General features: G+C 38.8%; 2 protein-coding genes across 2 annotated transcripts in view; one reads left to right on the top strand and one right to left on the bottom strand.

Annotated features, from left to right (window-relative positions):
• pgbd5 (piggyBac transposable element derived 5) overlaps positions 1-7088 on the bottom strand; it is a 29198-nt gene extending 22110 nt beyond the window's left edge. The window contains exon 1 of the mRNA XM_084736620.1: positions 6389-7088. Within this exon, the coding sequence (XP_084592746.1) occupies positions 6389-6761 (373 nt within the window). The 5' untranslated portion in view covers positions 6762-7088. The remainder of the gene's footprint in view (positions 1-6388) is intronic.
• A 1919-nt stretch (positions 7089-9007) lies between these two features.
• cog2 (component of oligomeric golgi complex 2) lies at positions 9008-21534 on the top strand. The gene is made up of 18 exons (XM_084736165.1): positions 9008-9176; positions 10327-10488; positions 10663-10728; positions 10831-10911; positions 11561-11664; positions 12749-12857; positions 13451-13630; positions 13738-13862; positions 14158-14284; positions 14412-14551; positions 16855-16916; positions 17004-17155; positions 17931-18116; positions 18273-18345; positions 19322-19464; positions 20686-20825; positions 21045-21228; positions 21333-21534. Exons 1-18 carry the CDS (start codon positions 9120-9122, stop codon positions 21429-21431), a joined length of 2190 nt encoding a protein of 729 aa, XP_084592291.1. The 5' UTR covers positions 9008-9119; the 3' UTR covers positions 21432-21534.
• Positions 21535-22068: the final 534 nt, after the last annotated feature.

Here is a 22068-nt window from a genome sequence, read left to right as displayed (position 1 = left end):
GTGTTTTTATAGCCATGGATTTAAGAATGAGGGATTACTGTGCAGTTCATGGGGATAAATCCTTCATGTAGACGAAACATGCTCAGTTTTGAGCAGATATTACATGAAAAAAAGCATGTGAGTCTGAGTGCAGTTTATATCTGTTTTCTCTGATGCATTCTAGCCATGGCTGGGCAATATACTTACAAGTAAATTAATACCACAATATTAATAAGAAGACATTTCTGCATGTTAGGCATGTTATACATGCTTGTACAGTACTTCATATTTAGAATGTACAAGTGGAGGCCAAATCGCCTATAAAATTATCTGTCTTTTACTGCTATTTACTGCTCTTTTACTGCTGAGTAAAGCCTTTTTACATGTGTGAAACAAAGACTTTAAGAATAGTCTGGGCCATATATTTATATCATGCTGATAACAGGATGATCTGATAGATATTACATTAGATTTTGGATAAGTGTTGTCTTCTCCTGGTCTTACAGCATGCATTACAGTAAAGTGATGCAATTTTCTGAACTTACCAGACTCTTCTAGCTGTTCTATTGTTTGTCTTCACTCACTTATCATTGTATCCACATTACTGATGACTATTTAGCAAAAATCTCGGTGTGTTAATATTTTGGGAAAGTACCAATAGTTATCCCTTCAATATTATTACAATATCGATTCGAGGTATTTGGTTGAAAATACTATGATGTTTGATTTTGTCCAGATCTCCCAGCCCTATTTAACAACATATTTTGTTTGGTTTTATGATTATAGTTTGCTTGGAATAACTTCTTTTGATTTTAGAATTATGAGAAATAGTCACATATAGTGATCATATCAGTACAGTTCTCTTTTGTATTGCACATACAGCACTACGATGATTTAAGAGTGTCACTGTTCCATGAAATAATCTGGGGTACAGATGATATTAAAAGGATTGTCAAATTTTAATGTGTTAAAGTTGGCTAACTTTGTATTAAAAGCCTGGAAAAGCAAGATTGCTTATTTAATCTGTATTTATTCTGATTCCTGTTGGAGTGCATGCTTTGTCTATGATATAGTAATTTTGTTATGCGTAATTAAAACCTGAAAATATGATTGTGAAAATCACTTTCCATCATTTTTGAATGTTTGGAAATATATATGCAGGGTTCTGGATCAGACTTAGATGATTTTATGGCATCATTCATTCATATTATTAATTACGATACCTATATCATTATAGAAATTTATATTTATAGTTACATTACCTTTCTATGTTTTTTTCCCCTGTATCATGCATATCATCTTGTTTGTTTTGTGTGCTATTTACAGGTTACCTTATTTAATTTAATTTTATTTTGTATTGTTTGTGTCTGCAGACCCAGGTCTCATGTTCAATTGAATTTGTATCAGTTGTTTTGGTTTTATTCTTTTTATAGTTTTGTGACTATTTGGACTATTAGACATGTATTTCTGCATGTCAAGCAGCCAGTAAATATATCTTATAGCAGCCTTCTATACATAAATGCTAAATAATACTTTGTGTGTAGTTTGCTTGTAATTTTTTTCCAAACGGTTCTGAGGCAACATGTGGACAGGACAGACGGTCAGAAATACAGGGCCAGGCAGATAAACTGACATATGGAGAGTAGCTGTAATCTATGAGATGCGCTCAGCAAAGCGAATGAATAAATAGCTCTTTAATTCCCTCAAACATCACGATAAGGTGGTTATATAATCTGAGATGTGGATGTATGCTTCATAATCCTCAGCTTGGTCCTTTGCCACCCCTCTGCAGGGGAAATACTCATACACTGAGATCAAGATAACACATCATCACCTATGAACCCGATCTTCGGTAAACCACATGTTATGCAAGCCAAAAAACTCAGCCTGGTGGTTTCAAACTTCTTGAGGACAATCTGCTGCCGAAAATGTAAACAAACCCAAAACACAAACCAGTTGGAGGGAGTCTGAATGAGGCTGAGTCGATGCCTTATGACGGTGGCTGATGATTTATGCACGGGGTGCACAGTCTCCAAGGAGCAGAGCTGTCACATCAACACTTCGTCTGTGTCAGCACTGTCACTGCCAGACACACAGACAGACGGAGAAGTGGACAGGGAGACAGACAGACAGGTGGCCAGACAGATAGATGGAGAAATCCAGACACATGATGAATGTATCTCTGATATTTCCACCATGGAACAACTTAGTGGAAACCTCATCTAGCTTAAGCAGCTTCCCATCCTGTTCCATTAGAATCAGTGGAGAAACATATTTATGTAGATTTGCTGGTGCACAGGATGCATTCGATCTTAGGCAGATTAAATCAGAGTACGCTCTCAGCTACTTGAGGTCTGAAGTGTGATTATGTTCCCTGGGAGTCCTGCATCTATCCAGTCAGTTAATCAGCTCAACCCTGATGCAGGATGGAGGGACCACACCCACACTGGCTGCATGTGCTCGTGCAAACAATTGCTAACTGTATCTCTGCAAACCAGACCAGACTATCCAGTACGGAGCAGACACGTACACCTGCTGCCTCCCTCTCTTAAGTCAACAGAGCAAAAACAGTCAAACAGAGCAGGATGTGCATGAGAGTACAGAACACTCTGTAACCTTTCTCTCACCAAAGAATCTCATGTAGAGTCCCAGCTCAGATCAGTTTGGTTCATTAATTTGAATAAGTGAAAAAGGTTCCACTCCTACATCCCGTATCTGTTCCCAGTCCAAAGCAGGATTACTGGATAAGTTAACTGGATAACTGGACTGTAGGGATGTAAAAATATTCAAAATATGATGATAAAAATATCTCAAAGCTGTACTGGACTGTGACGACAGTTACTGTGATATTACAAACGTATCTCTACAGAATGCTGCGCTGTTTTTGTTTTGCAATTGTACGTACATAAGTCAAGGATTCACTGCCAAAGACAATTCATGCCAATTTTTTGCACATGTTTAGGTCATGGCTGGCTACTTTTACTTTATTTTATTCAAAAAGGAAAAAGGATGCACTTCAAGTTGAAAGAAAAAAATATATTTTTTGCACAGTAAAAAAAGTTTAGAAAACTTTTGCATGACACCTCTGTTTATAAAGTTTTTGAGTTTTGAATCAAAAACAGACTCTTAAGATTTGAAATAAACTAAAAAACATTAAATTCTTTAAAGTTAAAATGAATAATGCTTAATAATTTAATATTTTCAATTGCAACCATTTCAGATTCAAGAATCCAAATAACGACAAAACATGTTCAAAGCTCACTATGAACAATTTTTTTTTTTGAAATTTTGGTGTTTTTTATAATTCAAACATTCAAGTTTTTCTACAGAAGAAAAAATAATTATCTCAACAAAATTATTAAAAACTTCTATCTCATGATCATATCATGTCTTTTATTTTGAATTCTGAAGTAGCCCATTGTTTTGCTGCCAGACCAGCCTGCAAAACAAATCTTTCTTTGCTTACAACCAGGGCAGTTTACTTAAATTCCAGGGGTTTCCTGGGACTTTGCCTACAGCCACTTTTGTGCTGTTATACATTTTTATATAAATGCTCCAATGTGTGTTTCATGCTTGTTTCCGTTGAGCGAGCAGCAAACCAGGGTTTGGTCCATATCTGCTACAGCCATATGCTGGTTCACCTCCAAGGGTGCCACAGTGCAACATGTCACGGTGGATACAGGATGGCATTTCTACCAATCGCCTTTGCCTCAGCTGAGGCAGAAGAGATGGGAGAGGAGGACAAAAAATCCAAACGAAGCCTGACAGAAGGCACTGCACTAGAAACCCAAACCCCACTCTCTGATGCAGTGATTAGGGATGTAACAATATATTGGATATCGCTATAAACAAATGTCTCAATAGCGTACCAGACTGTGAATACATCTTCTGTGATATATTGCATGATTTACTATCTTATTTTATTATTTTAGATTTTTTTAAGGAGGGCTACTGGCTGCTGCACTGTTTTTGTTTTGCAGTTGTATATACATAATTCAAACATTTGTTGCCAGACACTTTGTGCCCTTTTTTGCACGTTTATGTCATAGCTAGCTTGTTTTATTTTATTTTATTCACAAAAGAAAGCACTTTATGTTAAAAAGAAAAAACAGATTTTATACAGACAAAAAATGCTGTACATGAATATTGAGTTTTTGTTATTGTTACATCAGTGTTAGTGTTAGATAAATGGATGAAAGCTGTAAGTAAGCAGAGACAGTACTGACTGTAGTTACATGTTGGTGAGCAGTGGGCTTTAAACAGCATGAGAACAATGTGTGATTGAGGTGCTGCTTTTGGCCATTTTATCACAAAGACAGACTGAAGCAAAGAAAGACAGAGAGACAGACAGCAGTGTGGGTGCACGGTGCTGTTTAACTGTCACGATTCACACACACACACACACACACGCACACACACACACACACACACACACACACACACACACACACACACAAGTCTCCTGTACACACACACACACACACACACACACACACACACATTAGAGAAGAAAGTGTGCAACCAAAATCAGGGTGCCTAGAGCTTGTGTCTCATGCTGCTACAGTTATGAATTCAGTTAATTAACTTGGTGCAGAGGGACAAAGACCAGCATGTGTGCACTTGTGCATGTATTGTGTATACATACAATAGGTTTTATGTAATGTGTTTGTTGTAATATGTGTGTAGAACCAGATGCAATATGCTGTTTCTCTGAATTAAACAGCATGTCTCCCTGATCAGCCCTGAAACATGAACACACACACACACAGACCCAGGACAGCATGTGTACCACAGCACCAAGGGGTGAAATATCAAAGGCTAAGCGTTTGCCATTAACTTAATACAGCAATTAATGATGCAGTCTCATCTGTCACTCTCTACTGGGACTGTGTGTTGGCAAGAATCTGGGGATATGATGCATAACACAATAGAGGAGTTACAATTCAATATATTGCTAAGAGTGCACAACCATATACATAAAATCTGAGCTAAAAAGTTTACTTTTAACAACACTGCTACGCAACACAAAATGAACCACTGTCACAAATCTTTGTATGCATCACAGTAATGTTTTTGTGAACTGATAGTATCACAAAACATATTATTGTGATACTCATGTGTATTGATATTACTTGTACTATTTGCACCTGGGTGAGAATATGTACATGGCAGCTATTCATCTATTTAGACGCGACCACCTTAGTCTAGCCATAAATAGCGACAAATTTTGGCATCAACAAGAAGCTGCAATGGGTGAATGGATTAAGCAAAAGACTCTCAAGCAGGTAGGGCTGGTTACTGAACTTGAATACTTTCATGGCACCGACCATATTTCTTCATTAATATCAATTCCTGTGAAAATGCCTTGTCATTCAATACCAAATTGCAATACCTTAGGAGTAAATCTCCAAGACGTGGTTTATTTTTTTATGTTGTAAAATTGCTTTGAGCAGAAAAATGCAAAAGGTGCTGATACATAAAAGTAAAGACTTGAAAAAAGAACTTAAATTTAATGATACTGTGGTAAATAGGTTTATTCTTTGAGTGTTTAAAAAGAGCTGCAGAATACTATAAATAGGTTGGACTGTAATGTGTTATATAATTTTCAATTTATTGAAAAAGGTGCAGAAAAAGAGGATTGTTCAGTCAAACTGTATCAATGTCAGAGTATCCCTACCCCATCAGTGGGAGAGAGCAGTTCAAATCCTGTTTCAGGAGAGCAGGATATTAGTCTAGAGTGAAATTTTAAGTCAGTATATACTATATCTTTGGACTTAGTTGACTTATTCTTAGTTTTTTTTAATGATTGTTATTTTAGTTTTCAGTCACAGGCTGGTTAGATTTAGGCAACAAAACTACTTGGTTAGATTTAGGCAACACTTGGTTAATTTCAACCAACCAATCTTCTTGGTCAGGTTAAGGCAACAAAACTACTTGGTTAGGTTTAGAAAAACATCATGGTTTGTCTCTGCCATGTGGGGGTAAATAGTCACATTTGCTATTACACCTGGGATGTAAATAGCATTGTTGGCTGCAGACATCTGGGTGCTTGTTTCTGCCATGCTAGACTGTGTACACCTGGGTGCAAATAGTCACACTGGCTATTCCACCCAAGGTGCAAATAGTAGCTGCCTATTTTCTTACATCCCTGCTCTACACACACACACAAGGAGGATGCACACACACAAACGAAAACGAAACAAGCCTCCAGTTGTCCCAAAGCAATAGCCCTTTTGTGTGCAGCTTTGGCACCAGATTGAGAGCCACACAAACGGCCTGTCTGACCTGAAAAACACAAACGTGGACCGCTCTATGTCTGCCTGTCTCCATCCAGTCACTTCACACCCTCCTAATTCTTCCCCTCAGCGCATATGACCTTATTCATCTTGTCGTGCATCACGTCTCTCACCGTATGTCTCTTTGTACGGCGGCACGGTGACATCCTGCAGAGTCTCCGTCCAGCCCTCCTCCTCCGCCTGACTCCGGGACAGAGAGCCCGGGGGACCGGCTCCGCTGCTCCCGCTGCCACCTCCCGCTGCCCAGCTGTGCCCGCTCTCCTTATCGCTCCGTTTCTGGTGGTGGTGCTTCGGCTGCTGCTGCTCCTCCTCGCCCACCTCGGCTATGTAGTTGTCGGAGTCGGAGTCTCCGGAGGTGCTGTAGAAGGGGTTGTCGCTGCTGTCGTCGCCGGACTCGCCGAACACGTCGTCGGATATCTGCAGGCTCTCGTACCGGGAGCGGGCCGCTTCCAGGAGAGACAGCGCCTTCCGCCCGCACTCCGCCATCTCTCTCTGTAGTGATGCTGCTCTGCTCCCCCTTTTCTCTGTCTTCCTCCCTCTTCCTCACCCTTACAGTAGCGTGCGAGTGGTCACGATGTGTTCGCTTTAATGTGGCGACGACACCCTCTCTTTTCTTAGGTATGAATTATGATCCCCCTGCCCTCCTCCAGGCTCGGTGCGGAGCCCCGCGGTCAGAAGCGCGTGGATCCGGGGAGAGCTGTCCGCCTCAAGGGTACTGAAATATTTCCGCCCCCTTTCTCAGTCTACAGCGCTGCGCACTGGGCACAATTATCGATAGTTGTGGCACAGCATCCGGGTTGAGAGACCAGTGATTTCTCCTCCACACAGAGAGAAAATAGAGAGTAGTGGCTGCCGCTGCATCACCTGACACCACAGCCCTGCTCTGTTATCCAATAAGATGCATCTTCTCATCCAAACTCAGAGAGGAGAGCTGCTGGGAGCCAGGAATATACTGTGGAAACAATTATGATGATTAATAGCAATGTGACATTACAATAAAATATTGGAAACGGACATAGCATGGTAGGATAGAAGTGATACAATTATAATCTAATATTCTACTGATAAAAATAAATATTATAATAGCCTGTGTAACAATAAAAATATTATTAGGTGAATGCATTTGTTTTCATTGGCCCATTTGCAATCTGATAGCTTTATTGGCTACAAAAATGCATATAGTTTTTGCATATTAATTCAAATTGTAGGCCTACAAACACCAAAGTAATTGTAATCTGTTACGCCCCGGTTTATGTTCATGTCCACATCCATTCAAATAAAAAAAGACAAACTAACTTTTACACACTGAATCTGTATAAACCCTTTCGACATGAACAAAACAATCTCATCACAGGGTTTATTTAGTAGTAAAGAGCTGTTTGTTCTCACAGTAAAAGATCTGGAGTCTGCTCCATTGTTACTGAATTGCAAATATTTACATGTTTAGGTCTATTTTTGGATAATGAGCTTAGTTTGTCAACTCAAGAACCAACTTTCAGTGTCAACTTTCAAGCCAAAAGGGGGGCTATAGAAAATTTTAAAACCGACAACCACACAGTCTCAGTCTGTGGATGAAATCCATGTTGTTTAATCAAAAGCTCCAGAAAAACTGATTCGACCTTGTTGTGAAATTGGTTGGACAACTCTCCAAGGTTGAGAATGAACTGTCCTTTCCTACTGTTTATTTCTTCTGTTACCATATGTTTTCACTGATAAGACCCAGAGACCTTTATTTAGTGGACAGAGATTAACATAAAGGCCCTAAACAATGCCTCCCAAAACAAAGCAGGGGATATAGCCCATTAAAGCTTTAATTAAAAAAAACAATAAATAAAATAAATCTACAAATATCCTCATAAAGAGAGTCAATGATAGGTCTAATTAACACTTGGATGTTTAGGGTCATGCAGCCTTTATTGGACTTGTATTAGGCTGTCTCAGTTCTTGTTGAATCAAATGTAATATAATTTTCATGTTTTAAATGTTATGCAGCATCAGGCTGACCTATAAACCATTAAAGCACAGGATACATTTCCAGAATTTGCTGTTGGCGAGGTCATTATGGAGCCCCACTGCCCTGCTGTGGGAGCAGTAGTGTACACACAGTTATTTGACATCCTGTATGCTGCTGATCATAAACATTATCAAGCATATTTGGTTATGAGCTCTGGCAGTGTCTCTCCTAAATGATCTTTGGTTAGTCTTAGGAGATTTGCAGGCTGTAACTGTTATTGAAAAATACATGCATTCTTTTTAAAATATAGGCAATATGTTAGTGAATATATGTTAAATATTAATTGCTTGGTGCCTGGGTCCCTATTTTTGAAGCCCCAGATCGGTGTGTCCCATTTCAAGTCTTAAGTATGTCTTACAGGATTGTTTTTGTATTTTTAAAAATGTTTTGTGAATAAACTTAAATTGAAACAGAGCTGACATGCCTTTTTTTTCTTCCAAAAGGCCTGAGATGGACCTAAATGTCTTACCCTGTTCCAAATAAAAACCTTTGACAGCAAGATGTGGCTAATCCTGTTGGTCATCACCAGTTAATGGAGACACTTGTAAATTATTGGACTTGTATACTCTGAACGAAGCTGGATTTATATATTTCACATTATAAGTTTTTATGTTGCAACCCCACCTTGCCACAGTACATTTACCGCTACTTCTTGCTGCCTCTTGGAGGCGCTGTAGTATTATCCTAAACTGCCTGAGGTTGTCTCTTCTTCCTCGTTGGTGCGCTTGCCATGTTTGCGGAAGCTCGGTAACAGCAGTTCATAGATGCGTTAGCTAGTTGTGAGCTTGTGACTTTTCTGTGTATGTTGTAGCTGTGTTTTATAATCCAAAATGAATCTGCCGAAGGGACCGGATTCTTTGTGCTTCGACAAAGATGTTTTTATGAAGGTGAGAATCCGTCAACGGTTGGTAACGCAGTAACAACCCCTTAAGCTAGTTAGCATTAGCTTGTCTGTTCATAGTTGTGCATACTGATGCTCCTTTTTCTTAAACATGTTTGTCTGCTAATGATTGGAGATACTAATTCAGTCGATAAGCTTTTAAACTTCAGTCACAGCCATAGTCAATGTTGTTAATACTGACCATGTCAAACGTTGACGTAATGTGTATTAATACAATCCTTCATAGCATACGACACCAGTAATGAGTTAGCCTAAGCTAGCTAGCTAATTTAGTGTGGTCATTCTTACGATGTGGCTGAATTTGTCTTTTCGGTCTGTCAGTCTGTAGCTAAGTCGATGTACTCTCCATATTTTGTTACAGTCTGCCTGTCCGTATGTTTGTTATATTGCACATATGACCAATTACCAAGTGCTGTTATCAGTGGTGGGGGAAGCACTCAGATCTTCTATTCAAGTAAAAGTAGAGCTACTTCTACTTTTACAACTAATAGTCCTGCATTAAAATGTTACCTAAGTAAACATAGTTAAATCTTATCAGGGAACTGTAGTTGCTGCATTAAAAGTAGTCCTATTACTCAAGCATTAATGTAAGACCACGATTTACCGTCACAGTCATTTAAAGCCCAAAGTGACACCCTCACTATGTTTATTTTTTCCAGCCAAGTGTCCAAAGCTCATTTCTATTTACGAATATTTGAAAATTATTAATAGGAAATGCAGAAAAGCAGATTCACATTTGTGAAGCTGAAACGGTGAAAAAATCAAAATAGTTAAATTTGATTTTCCATTATCTGACTGTAGTAGTTCCATCTGTACTTGTATAAACTGATGGGTTGTTTAATGTATAAAGAAAAAAGTATTTTACAAACTCTTCGTATGTTTTGTTTGGAAAAACGATCTTATTTTGTAAAGTAACTAGTAACAAAAGTTATCAGATAAATGTGTTGAAGTAAAGAGTCTCTGAGATGCAGTGGAGAGGAAATTTGGCAAAAATGGCAAAAAATGGAAATACTCAAGTAGAGTACAAGTACCTCAAAATTGTACTTGAGTACTTGAGTAGGTGTACTTAAGTCACATTCTACCACTGAGTGGTATTTAATGTGTCTGTATCCTGTCTGTCATGTCTCTGCCTGCAGGATGACTTTGACGTTGACCAGTTTGTGGCTGAGTGTCGCAAGCAGGTGCAGCTGGAGGAGATGAGAGAGGACCTGGAGCTCTACTATAAGCTGCTGAAAACTGCCATGGTGGAGCTCATCAACAAGGACTATGCTGACTTTGTTAACCTCTCCACCAACCTGGTCAGTTGTTAATTAATTTTGTTTATGTTATCTGTTATATCAAAAAAGAACATTGGACAATTTGTTCCTCAAGTATCGGCCTCAGCCTCAAAAGTTTTGTACCATTTTTAGAAGTAAATCTGAGAGCGTGAGTCTAGACTGTTTCTAATTTTGATCTGTGCTTTTTTCTCTCAGGTGGGGATGGACAAAGCCCTCAATCAGCTTTCTGTGCCATTGGGACAGTTACGAGAGGAGGTTATGGTATGTATTATGATTTAATATACTGCAAGCTTTATCATTATTATTCTTATTAATTCCTGCCACAGAGTGTTCACACGTCTCTGACTGTTCTGTCTATTACAGAGTCTGCGGTCCTGTGTGAGTGAGGTGATTCAGGCTATAGACAACCAGCTGTCCAAACAGGAGGATCTGCAGAGAAAAAAGGTTTGGCTCCTTGTCTTCCTGACTTCATCATTTCACCATATTTTGTGTTCAAGACTAAATAGGACTGTACCAAATGTCATTTTTTTAACATTTTTGTTTTTGTGAAGTTTTTGATTGAAGCTATGAATGTTGGGTGTCACACCACCCTTAGAAAATTCTCAAACAAAGAACTCAATTTTGAATTAAGTGATTAATTGGATGAAATGAATTAGTCTTTTTGTCATTAAATCAGCTTAGATTCTTCAGATAATACATGTTGAGAATTTTGGAAGTTATTACATCTATTTTTTTTTCTATACTTTTGGACTTCACACTGGTTTGGAGTAATTGAAAATGTTTGGATCACACAAGTCAGAAACAATTCTGTGTGGCCGCTGCTGGAATCTAATTCTTAAATTAGTATAATACTAATGTTAAGTGTAGCCTATTTTTTAATATTAAACTGTGCAGACAAATTATGAACTTCATCCTGTTTCACCAGACTACATTTTGTGTCATTCAGACAAATAACCTGTTTTTTTCCTTTTTATTATTTTGTTACAATACTAGTTTTCAAACTTTTAATCTACAGGATATCAATAGCTGTTGTCTACTCTGTAGGACAATCTCAAATAATTATTATCTTCCTTTTTAATATCCCATCTGTCAGGTGTGTGTTTTGAGGCTGATTCAGGTGGTACGATCAGTGGAGAAGATTGAGAAGATCCTCCACTCACAGAACTCCAAGGAATCCAGCTCTCTGGAAATTAGCAGGTGGGAAACTGACATGATAACAAACCCACTGGAATCACTGCACTCATTCTTACTTGTTGTAGAATGAGTGCAGTATATTTACCAAGTCATGGCAGTTTCCGTAGGTGCATTACAATATCAGGCCCAACCTGATATGAGAAATGTCCATCAAAAGACACATTCAGTTAGTAAGAAAATGTTTTTTTGAATCTGCATTGTAAGAAGATATACAGGGTGTCCACAAAGTCTCTTTACAATTAAAATAAAAATTACAAAAACAATTGATGAGATATGCCAATCAGATTTGTTCTATGTACTTTATCAAGTATATCTATGTGTTTATCAAAGTTTTTAATCACATTGCATTTGTGTATTTCAGGTACCCTGTTGATGAAATAGGTTCTGTTAAATAAACCCCTAAAAAATGGCTACTTCTCAAGAAAAGGCACAATGTGTATCATAGTTTATTGAAACAAAATCGGATACGCAGACTCAGCGAAAATACAGGATTAAGTATGGACAACTGTCTGGCAGCAGTATGGATGGACATTGTAGGAGTACGATCAAAGGCTTGTCTTACACGATTGATGTTTTCCTCAGACATCGTCCTTGGTCGTCCACTCCTCTCTTTATCCAACGCTGTCCCTGTCTCTATAAATTTCTTGTGCCATGCACGAATTGACGGACGTGACGGTGGATGTCTTCCATACTTAATCCTGTAGTTACGCTGAGTCTGCGTATTTGATTTTGTTTCTGTAAATCACAATACACATTGTGGTTTTTCTTGAGGAGTAGCCATTTTCTAGGGGTTTATTTAACAGAATCTATTTCATCAACAGGGTACCTGAAATACGCAAATGCAATGTGATTAAAAACTTTGATAACCCCTGAGTACATAGAACAAATCTGGTTAACATATCTCATCAATTGCTTTTGTAATAATGTATTTCTTTTATATTTTTCAACAAATATCTAAACTGCTGACACAGAGCCCTTCAGGAAAATGGAAAAAGTTCTTGAGCCCCTTGGAGAAACAGAGAATTGCTTGATCTCCATCACTGCAGGGATGTTTTACATCTAACTTCATGTCTGTGTTTGTGCGCAGTCCCTTACTAGCAGGTCAGATCCTGGAGAGGATTGCTACAGAATTCAACCAGCTGCAGTTCCATGCTGTGCAGAGCAAGGGCATGCCCCTGCTGGACAAAGTCAGACCTGTAAGTGTTAATGGGTCAGTCAGTCAGACAGCTGCCAAACCATTAGTCACTCTGCAGTTGTTTAACATAATTGGTTTCTGTGCAGTCCTTCTTGTAAGTGCCTTGTAATCATCAATACAACCTTCTGACTTTACAGGAAATATTCAACCATGGGTTTCACATTGATGCATGATGGGTCTGTGTGTCTGCTGGAATATAGATATATATAGAGTCCAGTGAGTCATACTGTGTCCTATGCCCACCAGAGGGTAAAATGGTTGGTGTGGTAATATGCGATCAAGGACTAAATTGCTAACAAAAGTCATGTAGCTTGCTAAAAACATTAGGTTTCAGCATGCCAAGTGATTATTTTAGCAAACAAACAGTCTACCTCAGTGTCCATTGTCCTGACCTTGCTTTTCTTAGAAAAATTATATGACTGATTGGCTGTAAGTGAAATACTTCTATATTCGCAACTATTTAGTCAAATCACCAGGACTTTCATTTTAGGTGTTGATGGGGCTTGATTAGCACTCTGTCTCTATACTCTGTTGAAAATATTTTTGATACTTGTTTTTCAACTGTGTATGTGATGAGTTTCTGTCCTCTGCCAGCGTATTGCAGGGATCACCTCGATGCTGCAGCAGTCTCTAGAGGGCCTGCTGATCGAGGGTCTGCAGACATCCAATGTGGACATGGTGCGTCACTGCCTGAGGACATATGCCACCATAGACAAGACTCGAGATGCTGAGGCCCTGGTAGGACAGGTGTTGGTCAAACCATACATGGACCAGGTAAACGCGCCACACGTTTACACTGTTGACCCAACTGCATTTCTGCTTTTTTAATTAAATTAATTGATAACTTTGCCAGAACATCCTCTCCACTTCTCTCTTTCTAGGTAATAGTAGAGGAGGTGGTGAAGTCCAATCCAAATGGTCTCCAGTTGATGTACTCGAGACTGTTGGAGTTTGTTCCTCATCACTGTAGACTGCTCAGAGAGGTGACTGGAGGAGCCATATCCAGGTATTGATGCAGTTTCATTCAAAGCTTTTTGTTGTGTTTGGAAATCTTCTTGCCTTTAATAGAAAAGCTAATTGTCTGCTTTCATCTTATGCTTTCAGCATATTGATAAAACACTTTTATTATTTATTCATTGTGTTTTATGCATATGTTAATCCACTTACCATGTATCATTTGCTCATAAAATAAAACCTACTTCTCCTAGATTGTGCACATTAAATGAATCAGTGGCGGGACCAGTGACCAATGTTTATGCTATCATAACGTATTTTTAATGTGCTGCTGCCTCTCTCCTCAGTGACAAAGCTGATATAGTGCCAGGTTATGATTTCTTGGTGAACTCAGTGTGGCCGGAGATGATCAGAGGGATAGAAGAGAGGTTGGCCTACCTCTTCAACCCTGGAAACCCTGACATATTTTATGAGGTACAGCAACAGTGACATAGTTACTTTGTAAAAGTTTGGTTTATTTAATGCTTTCACTTACTTTAATGTTAGATTTAGTAGTATCATCTGTGTGTGTTTTCTGTTGACCCTTGATTTTCTTTTGTAGCGTTACAGTACGAGTATGGATTTTGTGCGAAAATTTGAGCGTCAGTGCAGCTCGCAGGCCAGTGTGAAGAGACTGAGAGTACACCCTTCATATACCAGCTTCCACAACAAATGGAACCTGCCTGTCTACTTTCAGCTAAGGTGCATATTACTTCTATATGATCTATATTCTACATACTACAGCGATTATTCTATGCACAGTGCAGGGTCTGTGCATGTTCACATGAAAGGGGTGTTTGAAGCATCATGTGGCTCTTGATTTGTACAAAGTGGCATGATTGTATGATGCCTGCTTCAGTCAAGATGAACATGTTAGAGTGGAGAGCTACAAAAATATTTAAAATATATTACAGCAAAAAGCAACACTGCTGCTGCAAATAAGACAAGAGAAGCATGCTGACCAAAAATGAAAAATTGACTCAGTGCGCTCTCAATGCTTGCTGTTTATTTCTAGTGTGCAACAGCACATTAAAAGATTGAACTTGATATAGCAGATTTATGTAAATACTTAGGTCTCACACTCTCTGATTATAAAGGAGACAGAAATCACTTTAGTTTTGGACAAATCAAAGTAGAAATTAATGTTAAATATGATGATAATGATAAATAGGACAGATTAATCAATCGGTGTTCTGAGCTGCAATTTCAGCAGTGTAGAACGGACTTGGCAGCAAATCAGGATCAAGCTTAAAAACATTATTCAAAGTGGTTTATATGTGCATCATCATTCTTTCAGTGTGTGGATGATACACTGTAAAATTTAAAGTCTTAGTATGACCTGAAGAAAATAGGAAAACAAAAATCTGCATCATCAGGTGAGGTTCCTGTGGCAGCACCATGCATGGAGTTTGTCCTACTGTAATTACATTACACGGTTTTAAAGGGAAAGTTCACCCAACAATTAGAATTCAGTCATTATACCCTCTGCTGATTGAAGGTCAGGTTTAGTTTTGTAGTCCACAAATCACTGCTGGAGTTTCACCAGAACAAAACAGCACTGCAGAATTTCACAGATAATTTAGGTGAAGGACCAGTTATCAAACAGAAAAAACAACCAAAAAATAAATGTAAAATGCCTCCATACTGCTCATCTGGCATAATCCAAGTCTCCCAAAGCATTGACATGACATTCATACACCATCACACCACACACACTCCCCGTTCAGACGGTGTGCATGCACATGTGAACATGGCTACAAGCTAAAGATCTACAGTGAAGATTTAGGCTAAAACATGGTGTATATCTTTAAAATCAGCTTGGCATGTTGAAGCTTTAGGAGACTTTGATTATACCAGACGAGCAGTATGGAGGCATTTTATGTTTGTTTTCTATTGTTTTCTTACATTTGAAAATTGGTCACCATTCACTTATGTTCTGTGGGAGATTCTCCAATGCTGTTTTCCTGTGAAACTCCAGCAGTGTGTGGTGGACTCAAAAACTAAACCTAAGCTTCAGTCGGTGTCTGGATGAGTAGACAGTGACAGAATTTTCATTTTTGGGTGAACTGTCGCTTTAATCTGAAATATAAACTGAACATAACCTGCTCCGGACAAGGTTAAGTGTTCAGCATGAGTTACCATGGTGACCTAGCCAGGTTAAAAGAGAGCCACTTTTGTGATATTGAAAACTGGCTTTAAACTCAACATACCTCTGTAACCCATTAATCTAGCTTCGTAGTACACCCCTCTGATGAGGCATATTGGTAGCTTAACTTCCTGGGTGACAGCAAGACTTCCTGGAAACTCATTACACCTGCACTGCCTTAGGTTACATCATTTTTACTCGCAGGCAGTCGATATAATAGGTGTGTTTTAATCTTTTGAATTTAGACCTCTCAGCTTAAATGAATATGGTCTGACGATGGCGAGTGTGGAATTTCTGCACAGCATGTATTTTGAAGAATTGTCAGGTCTTACTTTAATGACTCAAGAGACAAACTTTGATTAAAATTGCAGCCTGTCAGCATTTTTAGGGGAAAACGACAAGTTGGCAGATGTTCAAAAGTAAAAAAATGCCCATTTTTTTTACAGTATTGTAGAAAATTGCTTATGGGTGAGTTTCCTGCAGAATGATGACAAGAAGCAAAATGTAAATTGAGGATGTGTGTCAGCGTATAACTACACATAGCCCATAAACATGACACTGGACCTTGACTTGAGTGGCCATTGATCTGTGTGAAAAAGTAGAGAAGTTGTGTTCTGCTTGTCAACCTCGTCCTGCCTCCACAAACACGCACACACTATTAAGATCAGTGCTCGTGTCCTCATTTCACAATACAAACCTTTGCTATTCAGCCTCTGCTGGAAAGTCCATAATTTCCAGAGCACACAGTGTTGTTTCACGTCACAAGCATGTGCATATCAGAGCTGATGCAAGAAATAAGCTGATAACACATTGATTGTTTTTTCCTTCCCCTTTCTGTGTGTGTCTCCACATTTTCCAGGTACAAGGAAATAGCAGGAAGTCTGGAGAATGCTGTAAGTGATGGACTAGAGGCAGCACCAGGTAGAAATTTATTTTCTATAATGAATGTCAGCGAGCACTTAATACTTTACATGCAGTGACTGTATATCTGTGTTTGTTGGTGTCCAGCTGGCAGTGCATACCACCTGCAGGTATCTGAGGTGTTGTGGTCCTGTCTGGTGAGATGTTGGTCGGACAAAGTTTATCTGTCGCCTCTGGCCCATCGCTTCTGGAAGCTCACACTGCAGCTCTACGCTCGATATGCCAAGTTTCTTGATGAGGTAAACTTAAATAAACCAGAAGAAGAATATTTTGATTTAAATATTATTTTTAAGAGCAGTAATTTCAACAAAGAGCTATGCAAACGAATAGCCTTGTTGCTTTTACCTACTCCTGTTACTCGTCTTTATCAGTGTCTGCACCAATTTTATTATTTATTATAACTAAAACTAGGTCTGAAAAAACATTTTGATTAACCAAAAATAGAATAAATAATAGACTTAAAAAAAAAAGCAAAAACGTTATTGCGTGCTAATAAAACCAACTAAAATGAAATTAAAATGTACAGAAAATGTCTTTAGTTGTAGTCTTTGTCATTTTGTTCAAATTTGTGTATACAGTGAGCATGTGGAGGCAGAGGAGTTGGGATGTCTACATGACAATGAGTCCATTTCCTTCACAAAGCAAAACTTTTCTGAACTTGTTAAATAATGTCCCTGACAGATATTGTATTACAAAATAAATATAAAGCTGTATAGAAGAAGACTTGAAACTAGTGACTGAGCAAATAAAAGCATTAGGAAACTGTTTACTGATGTAATAAATCAAGTGAAAATATATATTGTAATTATGAAAAAGCTAAAGGTAATACTGAAACTAATAAAAACTAATCTAAAAGTAAACATTTTTTAACAATAAAAACTAAACTGAAACCTCCAAATCTTCTGTGAAAACTAACCAAAACTAAAATGAGTTTAAAACAAAATTTTTTAAATGAAATAAAAATAAAAAAGAATGAAAAATAATACAAAACGTTAAGAACTCTGTTTTGTACAGGTTTTGACTAAGACTCCGTCCCCTGAAGCGACCAAAGAGCCGACCAGGCCGCTGCCGAGCTCAGCATCCTCCACCTCCAGTCGGACATCAATGGACGAGGGTGGCAGTGAGAGTGGGAGTCCAGCCTCACTGTCCACCAAACAGCTGGTCTACATCGCAGCTGACATCCAAAAGCTACAAGAGCAGGTGCACACTAACACACACATGCGCACGCGTACACACCAACTGTGCATACTTTAAATTACATTTTACATTTACGGTATTAATCTCAATCTCAATTTTACAGCACTGGTCCTTTTTTAATTAATTGTTTCCACACTGATAACTTGCTTGTGCTCTTAGATGCCAGAGTTGTCAGACATGGTGAGACAGCGGTTAGAAGCCATCGGTTTCAAAAACTTCACTGTTGTGGAAGGTAAGCTACCCGTACAGTACACATGGAAGTAGTTTTAACTTTCCACTTCCTTTGCAGCGTTCACTTGATCTTATTCCGCAAAGTTTTGTCTGCAAATGTAATGAAGTAAGTAGTAATGTGCACAAGATTTTATGACACCACTATACACTTGTATATTACAACTAGGGGTGTCATGATTCTCAAAATCCGTGATTGGATTTGATTATTGATTTTAAGGTCACAATTCAGTTCAATTTAATTTTCAGTTTAAACTTGTTTTTTCTCCCCTGACAACTATGTCTTGATTTGTAAACATCCACTGGTTTTAGGCCCTGACAGCTTTGATTTACATTTTCAAATTCTTATTTAAATAGATGGGCTACATGTTATCAAGTGCGATATAACCACCATTTTTTTTTCTTTGCAATGTCACTACAGTGTCTGGCTTTCTTCACAGCAGAATTGTGTGAAGTGCTGCTTACTATGGATAAATGTTACCAGCAGTCTGTGTGGTCTCTAAAGTGCTGTTGTTTTTTTTTCTTCTGACACGTGCCAGATGTGTGCAAAGAGGCAGGGTTGGAAAATAAATTGGAAAAAATCCTTGATTTCAATCCATTTTCAATTCAGAATTGAAATTGTGCCACTCTTATTAACAGCTGTTGGTTTCTGAAAAGAAACTGTAATACAAGTGGAATTTCAGGATGGAGGATATTTTTGGAATTGGTAGAGATTGCTGCACTATTTCTGCTCTGGTCTTATTTTTATGGAAAACATGCCAAGAGACAGATGTCAATGTGAACATAAATCTAGTGTTCACTGACATTTAAAAATGTAACCATTCAATCCCCAACAGGCTTTTGAACATGGCATCTTGACAGACAGTATCTCAGTCACAAAATGTAATAATTCCCTGCTGACTCTCTCCAGCTTTAGAATAAAGATAACTCAGCCTGTATGTGTGTACTTTTGCATTCACTAGTATTCTCTTATATGTCAGGTGCTCTGTCAGACTCCAAGGCTTGCCTGTCAAGTAGCATTCCCACTCTGAACACCAGGATGACCCAGCATCTGACTGAGCGCAGTTGCCGTTTCCTAAAGAGTGCCTCTGAGGTTCCACGACTTTACCGCAGGACTAATAAGGTCAGTGAAGCGGTAAACATGCACATGGTCGTGTTTCTCCTATATTTCATCATATAACATATCTTGGAGCAAACATCAGGAGCACTGTTTATCTGATTTAGGCCAAAAGTGTGGGGCTAATGTGCTTGGATCTGTGTTGTGACATATTCATTTTTTTCTGATGGAAATGTTATAATTAAAGGTCAGAATTTCATGTTTTGAAATGTATTGACTGGTCAAAGTGATTATGCATCTTAATATATGTTTAGTTTCAACACCACTGGATTTACTTTTCAGTAAGCTGACCTTGAGAAAAGAATTTGCCAGACATGCTCATTGTTTATTCCCTCCTCCACTTACTTGCTCACACATGGTTAGCCTGTCCTGCACCACTAGCATCACCTCTTCAATGCAGTGCAGCAGCTACAGTGTTATTATTTCTGTAGCATTATTGGCGAAATCCAATGTTTGGAATCATTATTGCAAAGTGAGTATAGGGGTGTAAACACTGATAGCATACAGCACTCAGACACAGTGACAACAATTGAATGAGGATGTCCTGATTATCTCCTGATTGTTTTAATTGATTCATTGATTAGTCCATGAAATGTAAAAAAAGTTAAATGCTCATCAAAATTTCCTAAATGGCTTCTTTTGTCCAGCAAACACTTATACTGTCATATATGTTAAAGAAAGACAGCACATTTATATTTACATTACATTTTTGTTGTTTGTTGACTGAAACAATTTGTCACATATATATTTGTGCGAGTACAACAGCAGTGAAATGAGATTGCAGCAACTCCAATATCAAAGAACAGGAAATAAATATATATAATATATTATTTAATAGTTACATAGAGAGGAAACAGAATAACAATAAAACAAAATAAAATACTACTAATAATAGAGGTATATATAAGGAAAAATAATGGAATCTCATAGACCTTTAATGTATATAATAAAATAAAATGAAAACAGTTTTCAATCAAGTAATTAGCTAATCTTGCAGCTGTAGTCCTGGCAATTCTGCTCATACTGAGTCTGATGCTTTATTCACATTTTCCTGCATAATAGAGCTACACAATGAATGCATTGATATTTTGATATGATTGACAAGAGCAAAGCTCCACATTAAGAAAACAAAACCTGAAACACAGCCATGTCCTTAACACAAGCAAATATTGAAATGTGTATCTTCACACCTCACTGTGCACACAAACCACTTTCTCCCCAAAACAGGATCTGCCAGTGCGTGCATCAGCTTACATGGACAACGCCTTACGTCCATTACATCAGCTGCTGACTGACTCAACGGGGCTGGTCACCCCCTCTACGGCACAAGAGTGGCTGCGAGTTGCACTGTCTGACTGCACACAGAGGTGACACAACACACATACAAATACACAGCTGTAAACATTACTTGACCCAGATACAGTGCCACTGTTGAAGAACTGAAGAGTATAGCCTGTGCCGATGATATTTACAGAATAAGCTGTTCCATTTAATACAAGTGAATGTTTGTTTTCTGAAAGTTGCATTTCTTTCCAACCAACACAATCTGTGTTTCCCACTTTAATTTCCATCTTCCTTGTGTCCAGGTACTATGAGACTATCTCAGAGGTGCTGAGCTCAGTGAGAAAGATGGAGGAGAGTCTGAAGCGACTGAAGCAAGCCAGAAAGGGTGCGACAGCGACCACCACAGCAGGAGCAAACGGTGGGCCCACAGACGACAGCAAGATCCGGCTTCAACTGGCGCTGGATGTGGAATACCTGGGAGAACAGGTAGGTGGTGTTGCTGACAAACTGCTCTGTCACAACCTTCAGCGTGATCTGAAATTCTTCTGAGTATTCTCTCTTACGCTGCTGTATATTGTTTTGTTTCTCAGATCCAGAAGATGGGTTTACAGCCGAGTGACATTTCCATGTTCTCCACTCTGATGGAGCTTGTGAAAGAGGCCCGAGAACTCGCTGAACAGAACCAGTAAAAAGGTGACTCCATGGTAACAGAAACCCATTAATGTTTTGCACTCACCCCAGTCTGGTGACAGTTTATGCTGATTAGAACAGGAAGAATGTAGGATAAGAACTTTTGTATAAAAACATCTCTCTTTAAAGCTGCAGTATGCAACAACCGAACATACACAATAACGGTAAAACCTTCCTGCTCTCTGCTGCTTGTACCACTACGCTCAGCCTGCCCCCTATCAAACACACAAGCTCAAATTGCAGCAGGAATCGTGCTGAGTGATGCTGCATAGGGTTGCTCTCTACGGCCTGCCAAGAAACTGGTCCTTTTCGCCACAATCCGTCTTCTCAAAGACACCCCCCCAACACTTTGCAGCCCCGGGGCAGAGCGACCCAGGCTTCAGAGGTGACTGTGACAGTGTCTAACTGTAGGATCAGACCATAGTGCCCCAGCTCAAAAGATATTCTCACAGTTTGTCATCATGCATCTTTGTCACTTGTCGATAAGAGTGCCATGGCACTGGAAATAATGAGCATGAAGCTCTATGTGGAGTTGGTTGGACGTGTTCACACACGTTTTCCACTGTAAGCCATTGTAGGCGAAGGTTGCAGGATACTTTGCAGAATTTCCCGCCACTGAATCAGGATTTTCACCAT

This window comes from Lutjanus erythropterus, chromosome 14 (assembly GCF_056507025.1).
Source record: "Lutjanus erythropterus isolate fLutEry1 chromosome 14, fLutEry1.hap2, whole genome shotgun sequence".
Lineage (NCBI taxonomy): Eukaryota > Metazoa > Chordata > Actinopteri > Lutjaniformes > Lutjanidae > Lutjanus > Lutjanus erythropterus.
The sequence above is the reverse complement of the archived record's forward strand: the minus strand, read 5'-3'. Positions and strand labels throughout refer to the sequence as shown.

Excerpts from the sequence above, each read along its gene's own strand:
- cog2 (XM_084736165.1), top strand. The coding sequence starts at position 9,120 with ATGAATCTGCCGAAGGGACCGGATTCTTTGTGCTTCGACAAAGATGTT. Across the intron at positions 10,489-10,662 it reads TTAACCTCTCCACCAACCTG|GTGGGGATGGACAAAGCCCT; the intron begins GTCAGTTGTTAA and ends TTTTTCTCTCAG. Across the intron at positions 13,863-14,157 it reads ACTGGAGGAGCCATATCCAG|TGACAAAGCTGATATAGTGC; the intron begins GTATTGATGCAG and ends CTCTCTCCTCAG.